At 52.5% G+C, this 11,492-nt stretch overlaps 1 protein-coding gene across 1 annotated transcript in view; it reads left to right on the top strand.

Annotated features, from left to right (window-relative positions):
• Positions 1-2,133: 2,133 nt before the first annotated feature.
• Positions 2,134-11,492, top strand: part of LOC144609677 (polyunsaturated fatty acid 5-lipoxygenase-like) — a 45,048-nt gene continuing 35,689 nt past the window's right edge. The window contains exons 1-4 of the mRNA XM_078428180.1: positions 2,134-2,297; positions 3,090-3,291; positions 8,289-8,370; positions 10,136-10,258. Coding sequence (XP_078284306.1) covers positions 2,151-2,297; positions 3,090-3,291; positions 8,289-8,370; positions 10,136-10,258 — 554 coding nt within the window. The 5' untranslated portion in view covers positions 2,134-2,150. The remainder of the gene's footprint in view (positions 2,298-3,089; positions 3,292-8,288; positions 8,371-10,135; positions 10,259-11,492) is intronic.

Raw genomic sequence — 11,492 nt, 5'->3', positions numbered from 1 at the left:
GAGTTTAATTTTACGAGCGTTTCCCGGTCGTACATTGGTTAATGCTAAGTGCTAGCACACGCTAGAGCACTTAGGGATAATTTTAAAGGAAACATACCAGTTTAAAACGCACAGTTCCCGCAGAGCTACCACGACGGCGACTGGACTGGACCGCGCCATCAAGAGAAGATGCAGGTGGACACTCCATTGGTGTCCTGGATCACCAACTACCTGACCGGACGACCACAATATATCAGGCTACAGAACTGTGTCTCGGACATGGTAGTGAGCAACACAGAGGCCCCACAGGGGACGGTACTCTCTTCCTTCCGGTTCGCCATCTACACCTCGGACTTCACATATAACTCGGACTCCTGCCACCTACAGATGTTTTCAGATGACTCTGCAAGTGTGGGCTACATCACTGAGGGGAGGAAAGCTGAATACAGAGGTGTAGTCAGCAACGTTGTTGAGTGGTGTGGGCTGAATCACCTGCAGCTCAACACCGACAAGACTAAGGAGTTAGTGGTGGGCTTGTTGTAGTTCGTGCCCTATGAACAGAATAGTCAGACAACCGAATTCATTTAACCTCTTTATTCTACTCACCCGGGTGGGAGAGAGTCTAGAAACCGAAGCGTTCAGAAACGCTCAGGAAGCTAGTGTAGTCTCTCTCCCCGAATGCTCACAATTATACACATTTTATACCCTTAATACATGTGCCAGTACATTTCCGTTGCTACCTTATATGGCAAGTTTTACAATGTCCTATAAATCTTTATGTGTCTTTCTGGACCTCCGTGTCCGTTGTGTCCATCGTAACCTCTTCTTTCTTGGGAACAAAGGGCAGTCCATATGGCAAGATGTTCTTCTTAACACTTCAAAGGATGGCTAACCATCAAAGCCTTAAAGCCAGTTGCCCATATCAAAGGATACACTTAGCCATAATCCGCGCTTCCATGCTGACAACAGGATGTCCTGGCAACATAATCGAGCTGAAGCTTCTACACCTTTTTTACACCCCTGCAATAAAACCCATATGGCCACATGCCAAATGTTCGCCCTTACAGACTTTAGGAGGAGAGGAACACCCCTGCCCCTGACTTTAGTCTCCATTGATGGTGTGGATGTGCAGTTTACCAGGGAGTACAAATACCTTGGAGCGTACCTGGACAGTGAACTGGACTGGTTCAGGAACGCTGAGGCCCTGTACAAGAAACATTAATATGGGTGTACTCTGTCCTTATCTATAACTATTTTAAAGCTAATTGGACTCCAGGTTTCTTGCAGTTTGCTGTGACATCTCCAGTCTCTGCCAAGGTAAACACATTAGTTTGATGAATATTTCACGGCACTATAGCCCCTGCTCTGCTGTGCTCTAAGGCCGGTCCTATGGGAGTGGGTTCTCGTTGATATTTGCTTACAAAGACAGTTACAGATTTTCTTGTTTGCTCTCACCCCCCACACAGTTTCACTTGACTGGTTCTTTAGGTGGCACGGTGACGCAGTGGGTAGAGCTGCTGCCCTACAGCACCAGTGACCCAGGTATGAACCTGACTAGAGGTACTGCCTGTACCAAGTTTGTATGTTCTCCCCGTGACCGCGTGGGTGTTCTCCGGGTGCCCCAGTTTGCTCTCACACACCAAAGACGTACAGGGTTGTAGGTTATTGGCTACAGTAAAATTGTAAATTGTCCCTAGTGTGTAAGATAGTGCTCGTGTATGGGGATTGCTGGTCAACACAGACTCGGTGGGCCGAAGGGCCTGTTTCTGCGCTGTATCTCTAAACTAAACTAATCTAAACCTCCGTGTCAGATGACAGGAAGATATTGGGCATTCATTGAGGGGACTAACTCTACCCTGACACTCACGGTTTGCTCCATAATCTGATCTGCACTTGCCTTTGATTAACTAGGAATAAAGCAAGAAATACTCAATTCCCTGCCACCCACATCCCTTGTACATCGTGTAAGGTCACAACAAATGGGTTGGGTTAGATCTTGCCTCCGATAGCAGCTTTCTTGGAATTTGCTGTGACATCTCCAGCCTCTACCAATTAGATAATGAGACAAACATTTCACGTCAACGTATCGCCACCCTACACAATCCCCCGTATATATAGTGCGTGGAGAGAACACTAAACACACAGACAGCAGGATCTTCAGCGAGTCAAACATGGAGGTCTTGTACCAGGTCACTATTGGCACTGGCAATGTGTTCTTCGCTGGGACAAAGGATAAAATATCCGTGATGTTAGTGGGGTCACTTGGCAGCTCCCAGAAGCAGTCCATCAGGAACTTGGTTCCTCTCCGGAGAAGGACGGTGAGTACCTCATTATTTGGAGTATTGCGTGCAGTTCTGGTCACAACATCACAGGCAGGATGTGGAGGCTTTGAAGAGGGTGCAGAGGAGGTTTACCAGAATGGTGCTTGGATTAGGGGTTTCAGCTCTGGGGAGAGGCTGGAGAGATGGATAGTTTTCTCTGGAACGTTGGAGGTTACGGGGAGAGCTGATAGAAGTATATAAAATAATGACAGGCGTAGATAAGGTAGACATTCAGAACCTTTTATCCAGCGTGGAAATGTCCAACACTAGAGTGCACAGCCATGAGGTGAGAGAGAGAAAGTTTAATGGAGATGTGTGGGGCAAAGATTTTTGAAGAGTAAGGGTGGAGGTGGGGATAAGGGTGTGTGAGTGTGGGGTGAGTGAGGGTGGAGGTTGGGGGGGTGAGGGTGGGCAGGGGTAAGAGTGAACATGGTGTTTGGGGATGAGGGTGGGAATGGGAGGGTGAGGATGAGATGGTTGGGGATTGGGGTGTGTGAGTGAGGCTGGGGTTGACAGTGGGGCTGGGGTAAGAGTGAGGGTAGGGATGGGGGGGTGTGGGTGGGGTGGTGTTTGGCGGTGTGGGTGGGAATGGGGATGGGAGGATGTGGGGGTGGGGTGGGAGTGGGGATGGGAAGGTGTGGATGAGGTAGGTGAGAGCGAGGGTGGGTTTTGGGGTGGGTGTGGGGAGGGATGGGGGGGTGAGGGTGGGGTGAGTGAAGGGGTGGGGTATCTATGGCTCTGCTTTGTGATTGTTTGTGGGGCGGTGGGTTTTTCCCATTTGCTGCACAGGAATGGCGCACACCAGTGAAGACCGAGTCTGAGCTCGGGGACCTCCTGCTGGTGAAACTCTTCAAGGACACGTTTCTGATTGGTGAGGACGACTGGTACTGCAGTTATGTGAAGGTGGAAACCACAAGCAAACTGACCTACAACTTCCCCTGCTACAGCTGGATCACTGATTCCACCCCACTGCAGATCATGGAAGGAGCCGGTACGATGAGTTAGCATCTATGTATATCTATCTATATCTGTATATCTACATCTATCTCCACATCTATATTCTATATCTGTATATATTCTATATATATATTTATATATCTATTTATATCTTTATACCAAAACTCTCGTTTGTTATCTTGTTTGTGACGGAACTTCAGCCAAAACGGTACATGATATCGCCAACATTGTAGTCGCACCTTACTCACCATTGTCACTTTAGTGATAATGCAAGTATTTTAATTGAAATTGGTGTTATATTTTTTAAGTTATTCACATTTTAAAGTTTAAAAGGAGGAGAGGGGGAGTGGGGGAGAAGGGAGAGGGGGGGGGGTTGAGGAGAGGGGGGGGGGGTGTTGAGGAGAGGGGGGGGGGGGGAGGGTGCTGCACCAATACAGGAGAGGTTTGGGCCCAGCTGGTCCACTTGGTCTAGTATATATAACATAGAAACATATTAAATAGGTGCAGGAGTAGGCCATTCGGCCCTTCGAGCCTGCACCGCCATTCAATATGATCATGGCTCCAAAGACGTACAGGTATGTAGGTTAATTGGCTGGGTAAATGTAAAAATTGTCCCTAGTGGGTGTAGGATAGTGTTAATGTGCGGGGATCGCTGGGCGGCACGGACTTGGTGGGCCGAAAAGGCCTGTTTCCGGCTGTATATATATGATATGATATGATATGATATGATATGGCTGATCATCCAACTCAGTATCCTGTACCTGCCTTCTCTCCATACCCCCTGATCCCATTAAAACTAAAACTCTCGGTTTGTTTGTGTGTATATGTTTATGTGTGTACCATGCCCTCGACACAGCTAAAACGGTACAGGACAGCACGACAATTTTAGGCCCACCCTACTCACCATTACCCTGTGGTGTGAATAACCCCTCTTCTGTTACTTTTTTAAAACAATTTACCTAATAAACTTTAATAAACGCGCTCCCCCACACCCCCTCCCGGAAGGACCAGTGCCCGAGCATGACCTTCCTCCCATGGTGCAGCGCACCGCGGAGGCGGCAACGGCTCCACGGTTGGGTGGGGGGGTGGAGAGGGGGATGGGGGGAGGAGCAGGGGTGGGGAAGAGGGGTGGGAGGAGTGAAGGGGATGGGGGAGGGGTGAAGGGGAGGAGGGGGTGCTGCACCAATGCAGGGGAGGGTTGTACCCAACGGGTCCACTTGGTCTAGTTTCCTGATAAAGATTTTGTCACTACAGAGGCTTGTCTACTCTAGTCTAGTTTAGTTTAGTTTGCTGACTTTCCATTCCTGTGACTGATCTTCCTTCCCCTGTGAATTGGTCAATTGTCTCTCGGTCTCCACAGTACTGTTTCTTGGTTAGTTTATTATTGTCACGTGTGCCGAGGTGCAGTGGAAAGCTTTTGTCTGCCTGCTAGCCAGTCAAAGTAAAGACGATACGTGAATACAATCAACCTTCCACAGTGCATAGATAAAGTATAGAGGGTACAACATTCAGTGCAAGATGAAGTCCAATTAAAGATAATACAAAGGTCTTAAATGAGGTAGATGAGAGGTCAAGGCTGCTCCAGCTGATTCAGTTGTGAGCTTTGATTATTCAGACAAAGTCACAGAGCATTTATAACCAATTGACAATGTCCCCTCCCACTTTCTCTCCAATCTAAAGGGGCTGCTCTCAAGGGGCTGCATTTCAGCCCTACACTCCTGATCTTTAGTCACCTGGTAAGAAAAGGTGGGGGAATCTCCTTGTCATAAGTGATAGGAGCAGAATCAGGCCATTCGGCCCATCAAGTCTGCTCCGCTATTTAATCATGGCTGATCTATCTCTCCCTCCTCACCCCATTCTCCTGTCTTCTCCCCATAACCCCTGACACCCTTTACTAATGAAGGATCTACCTATCTCTGCCTTAAAAATATCCATTGACTTGGCTTCCATGGCCTTCTGTGTCAATGAATTCCACAGATTCACCATCCTCTGACTAAAAATATTCCTCATTTCCTTCCTAAAGGAACGTCCTTTAATTCTGAGGCTGTGACCTCTAGTCCCTGTAGTGGAAACACCCTGTCGGTTGCTCTTGGGCCTGGCCAAGATGGCCATTCACAGGTCCAGGCAGCGGGCAGTTGTGGGTTCTGCCCCAGTTGACTGTCTCAACCCTTGTTGCAGTTCCACGTTCATGTCCGCAGCCCCTGGCATGGGAACACACGATGTCCACGGGGACTTTGGAGACTCGGGGGCTCAGGTGTGTCATGGATATGGATGATAATGGTGTCATTTCAAGGTTGATGCAAACTGCACAAGCAGTACTTTGTAACTGTAATTATGCTGTCAACGCTCCTTAGATTCATAGAGCATGGAAACAGTTTCTTATAGACAATAGACAATAGGTGCAGGAGTAGGCCATTCGGCCCTTCGAGCCTGTACGCACCGCCATTCAATGTGATCATAGCTGATCATTCTCAATCAGTACCCCATTCCTGCCTTCTCCCCAAACCCCCTGACTCCGCTATCCTTAAGAGCTCTATCTAGCTCTCTCTTGAATGCATTCAGAGAATTGGCCTCCACTGCCTTCTGAGGCAGAGAATTCCACAGATTCACAACTCTCTGAGTGAAAAAGTTTTTCCTCATCTCCGTTCTAAATGGCTGACCCCTTATTCTTAAACTGTGGCCCCTGATTCTGGACTCCCCCAACATTGGGAACATGTTTCCTGCCTCGAACGTGTCCAACCCCTTAATAATCTTATATGTTTAAATAAGATCCCCTCTCATCCTTCTAAATTCCAGTGTATACAAGCCGAGCCACTCCAGTCTTTCAACATACGACAGTCCCGCCATTCCGGGAATTAACCTAGTAAACCTACACTGCACGCTCTCAATAGCAAGAATATCCTTCCTCAAATTTGGAGACCAAAACTGCACACAGTATTCCAAGTGCGGTCTCACTGGGGCCCTGTACAACTGCAGAAGGACCTCTTAGCTCCTATACTCAACTCCTCTTGTTATGAAGGCCAACATTCCATTGGCTTTCTTCACTGCCTGCTGTACCTGCATGCTTCCTTTCAGTGACTGATGCACTTGGACACCCAGATCTCGTTGTACGTCCCCTTTTCCTAACCTGACACCATTCAGATAATATTCTCCTTTCCTATTATTACCACCAAAGTGGATAACCTCACACTTATCCATATTAAACTGCATCTGCCATGCATCCACCAACTCACACAACCTGTCCAAGTCACCCTGCAACCTCATAGCATCTTCCTCACAGTTCACACTACCACCCAGCTTTGTATCATCTGCAAATTTGCTAATGGTACTTTTAATCCCTGCATCCAAGTCATTAATGTATATTGTAATTAGCTGCGGTCCCAGCACCGAGCCTTGCAGTACCCCACAAGTTACTGCCTGCCATTCTGAAAGGGACCCATTTATCCGCACTCTTTGCTTTCTGTCTGTCAACCAATTTTCTATCCATGTCAGTACCCTACCCCCAATACCATGTGCTCTAATTTTGCCCACTAATCTCCTACGTGGGACCCTGTCAAAGGCTTTCTGAAAGTCGAGGTACACCACATCCATCCACCGATTAGTCAAGCATGATTTCCCCTTCGTAGATCCATGCTGACTCGGAACGATCCTGTTACTGCTATCCAAATGCTCCGCAATTTCGTCTTTTATAATTGACTCCAGCATCTTCCCCACCACTGATGTCAGACTAACTGGTCTATAATTTCCCGTTTTCTCTCTCCCTCCTTTCTTAAAAAGTGGGATAACATTAGCTACCCTCCAATCCACAGGAACTAATGCTGAATCTTTAGAACATTGGAAAATTATCATCAATGCGTCCACAATTTCTAGAGCCACCTCCTTAAGTACCCTGGGATGCAGACCATCAGGCCCAGGGGATTTATCAGCCTTCAGTCCCATCAGTCTACCCAACACCATTTCCTGCCTAATGTGAATTTCCTTCAGTTCTTCCGTCACACTAGGATCTCTGGCCACTTGAACATCTGGGAGATTGTTTGTATCTTCCTTAGTGAAGACAGATCCAAAGTACCGGTTCAACTTCATAACAAGAGGAGTTGAGTATAGGAGCAAAGAGGTCCTTCTTCAGCTCAACTTGCTCGTGCCAACCACATGCCCCATCTACACTGGATCCAGTGGAGATTATGGGGTGAGCTGATTGAAGTATATAAAATGATGACAGGCATAGATAAGGTAGACAGTCAGAACCTTTTTCCCAGCGTGGAAATGTCCAACATTACAGCGCACAGCCATGAGGTGAGAGGGAGACAGTTTAATGGAGATGTGTGGAGCAAAGCTTTTTGGGGAGTGAGGGTGGTGGTGGGAATGGGAGTGTGTGAGTGAGTGAGGGTGGAGGTGGGAATGGGAGTGAGTGAGGGTGGAGGTGGGAATGGGAGTGTGTGAGTGAGTGAGTGAGGGTGGAGGTGGGAATGGGAGTGTGTGAGTGAGTGAGGGTGGAGGTGGGAATGGGAATGTGTGAGTGAGTGAGTGAGGGTGGAGGTGGGAATGGGAGTGAGTGAGTGAGCGTGGAGGTGGGAATGGGAGTGTGTGAGTGAGTGAGTGAGTGAGGGTGACGGTGGTGAGGGTGGGCAGACTGTGCATTCACCCTTTCTATTTCCCTCATGATCTTACACACCTGTCTGTAACGCATCCTCCTGCACTCCAAGGAATAAAGTCTTCAAAAACTCAACCAGATTTGTGAGACGATCTCCCATGTTGGTTGGCAGAGACAAATGGGGCTGAAGGGCCTGTTTCCATGCTGTGTGACTCTATCGCAGAACGATTGAGGCAAGACATTGGCCAGTAAATCAGATCACAGCTAATCATTCACCTCAGTGCATTTTCCGCGAGATTCCCATAACCCTCTGACCCTGGAACGTCTGTAAATCTCTCGGAGATTTCTATCAGAGATGGGGAAAGGTTTTGCAAAGCTAGTGCTCTTGGAAAGAGAGTGACGTTTGGTGTATGTCCTGATCATCTGTAACTATTCTCCAGCCCGGAAAAGACACGAGTGCAACTCTCCTATCTTGGAACAATTCTGGGTAGAAGAAATGCAGAAGAGGCAAGAAGAATATCAGTGAGTAGATACCGTGCCGAATAACGAAAAGCCTTGATAGAGTGGATGTGGTGGGATAATTTAGGACAGGAGGGCACAGCCTCAGAATATAAAGATGCACCTTTACAATGGAGATGAGGAGGAGGAATTTCTTTAGCCAGAGGGAGGTGAATCTATGGAATTCATTGCCACAGACGGCAGTGGAGGCCAAGTCTTTGGGTATTTTAAAAGCAGATTGACTGGAGCTTGATTAGTACGGAGTGTCAATGGTTATGGGGAGAAGGCAGAAGAATGGGGTTGAGAGGGAAATATAGATCAGCCATGATCGAATAGCAGAGTGGACTCCAAGGAATAAAGTCCTTGTGACTTCTTCAAAAAACTCAGATTCGTGAGACATGATCTCCCATGTTGGTCGGCAGAGACATATTGGGCTGAAGGGCCCGGGGAGGAGGGCAGTGCTGGGGAGGGGGACAGTGCTGGGGGAGGGGGGCAGTGCTGGGGAGGGGGCCAGTGCTGGGGGAGGGGGGCAGTGCTGGGGAGGGGGCCAGTGCTGGGGGAGGGGGGCAGTGCTGGGGAGGGGGACAGTGCTGGGGGAGGGGGGCAGTGCTGGGGAGGGGGCCAGTGCTGGGGGAGGGGGGCAGTGCTGGGGAGGGGGCAGTGCTGGGGGAGGGGGCAGTGCTGGGGGAGGGGGGCAGTGCTGGGGGAGGGGGGCAGTGCTGGGGAGGGGGGGCAGTGCTGGGGGAGGGGGGCAGTGCTGGGGGAGGGGGGCAGTGCTGGGGGAGGGGGGCAGTGCTGGGGGAGGGGGGCAGTGCTGGGGGAGGGGGGCAGTGCTGGGGAGGGGGCAGTGCTGGGTGGGAGGAGTCAGTACAGGGGAGGGGGCAGTGCTGGGGAGGGGGGCAATGCAGGGGGAGGGGGCAGTGCTGGGGTAGTGGGGTCAGTGCTGGGGGAGGACTCAATGCAGGGGGAGGGGGGCAGTGCTGGGGAGGGGGCAGTGCTGGGGAGGGGGGCAGTGCTGGGGAGGGGGGCAGTGCTGGGGGAGGGAGTCAGTCCAGGGGGAGGGGGGCAGTGCTGGGGAGGGGGGCAGTGCTGGGGAGGGGGGCAGTGCTGGGGGAGGGAGTTAGTACAGGGGGAGGGGCCAGTGCTGGGGAGGGGGCAGTGCTGGGGGAGGGAGTCAGTACAGGGGGAGGGGGGCAGTGCTGGGGAGGGGGCAGTGCTGGAGGGGGAGTCAGTGCAGGGGGAGGGGGCAGTGCTGGGGGAGGGGGCAGTGCAGGGGGACGGGGCAGTGCAGGAGGAGGGGGCAGTGCTGGGGAGGGGGGGCAGTGCTGGGGTAGTGGGGGCAGTGCAGGGGGAGGGGGCAGTGCAGGGGGAGGGGGCAGTGCTGGGGGAGGGGGCAGTGCAGGGGGAGGGGGCCAGTGCTGGGGGACGGGTCTGTTCTGGGGTAGTGGTGTGCTGGGAGAGGGGGGGCTGGAACACATTGCCAGGGGTAAAGACATACAATAGTGGTGTTTAAGAGGCTTTTAGCAATATAGAGTACAGGGAATAGAGGGATATGGATGATGTACAGGCAGGTGAGACCAGTTTAACTTGGCATGTATCAGCATGTTCCTGTGCCGGTCCATGTTATATATGCTACCTTTTCTATTGTGTCTCAGAGATTTACTCAGTGCTTCGGCTCGGTTGTTTGATGTGTTAGTGCTGATGCCCGGTACAAACAACAAATTGATTCATCTCTGAATTACTGAATACTTTCATGCGTCCTTAAGGAAAGTCACATCTGATGTTTCAGGTGGGCTGTTTATAAACCAGGTTGGCCCCAAAAAATCCACCATGATAAAACCGAGGACTTGCCGATAAATGCCAAGATCCCACTTGAAAGACCAATGGGCATTTTCCTCTCCATCGAGGAGACGTAAGTATTGGAACGTCACGGGGCGATGCTCAAAATGGGCCCGGTTGGGATCCTGGAGTGTGTACGGATGGTCCCGACCCAGAATGTCACCCATTCCTGTTGTGCATGGTGCCGACACCAAATCATCCTTCAGTCTGCAGCCCACTGGCGGCCACATCATGTACATGTCAGTGGTATCTCCAGGCCACTGCCCTCGGCCCACATGTGACCCCTCTGGCCGCACAGAGCCCGGCTTCTGACCCACTCTGTCTTTAACCCAGATTTAGTTTAGTTCAGACATACTGTATGGAAATAGGCCCTCCGACCCACCGAGTCCATGCCGACCAGCGATCCCTGCACATTAACACTACCTTGCACACACAAAGGACAATTTACACTTATACCAAGCCATTTAAACCACAAAGCTGTACGTCTGGAGTGTGGGAGAAAACTAAAGATCTTGGAGAAAACCCACGCGGTCACAGGGAGAACGTACAAACTCCGTACAGACAGACAGGATGGAACGCAGATCTCTGGCGCTGTAAGTGCAGCAAGGCAGCAGCTCTTCCGCTGTGCCACTGTTTCTTGCCCCCCAGACTGACCACATCCGACCTTGCCCCCCCGACTATGCCCCCCCGACCATGCCCATCCCGACCATGCCCCCCCCGAACATGCCCCTCCCTGACCATGCCCCTCCCTGACCATGCTCCCCCCACCCGGCCCCTGCCCCCCCCACCCGGCCCCTGCCCCCCCCACCCCACCCGGCCCCCTGCCCCCCCCCACCCCACCCGGCCCCTGCCCCCCCCACCCCACCCGGCCCCTGCCCCCCCCACCCCACCCGGCCCCTGCCCCCCACCCCACCCGGCCCCTGCCCACCCCACCCGGCCCCTGCCCCCCCCACCCGGCCCCTGCCCCCCACCCGGCCCCTGCCCCCCCCACCCGGCCCCTGCCCCCCCCCACCTGGCCCCTGCCCCCCCCACCCGGCCCCTGCCCCCCCCACCCGGCCCCTGCCCCCCCCCCAACCGGCCCCTGCCCCCCCCCACCCGGCCCCTGCCCCCCCCACCCGGCCCCTGCCCCCCCCCACCCGGCCCCTGCCCCCCCCACCCGGCCCCTGCCCCCCCCCCATCCAGCCCCTGCCCCCCCCCATCCAGCCCCTGCCCCCCCCCGGCCCCTGCCCCCCCCCCACCCGGCCCCTGCCCCCCCCCCCCACCCGGCCCCTGCCCCCCCCCACCCGGCCCCTGCCCCCCCCCACCCG

The sequence above is a fragment of the Rhinoraja longicauda genome, chromosome 34 (genome assembly GCF_053455715.1).
Source record: "Rhinoraja longicauda isolate Sanriku21f chromosome 34, sRhiLon1.1, whole genome shotgun sequence".
NCBI lineage: Eukaryota > Metazoa > Chordata > Chondrichthyes > Rajiformes > Arhynchobatidae > Rhinoraja > Rhinoraja longicauda.
Note: the sequence above shows the minus strand (reverse complement) of the source record. Positions and strands in the feature narration are given on the sequence as shown.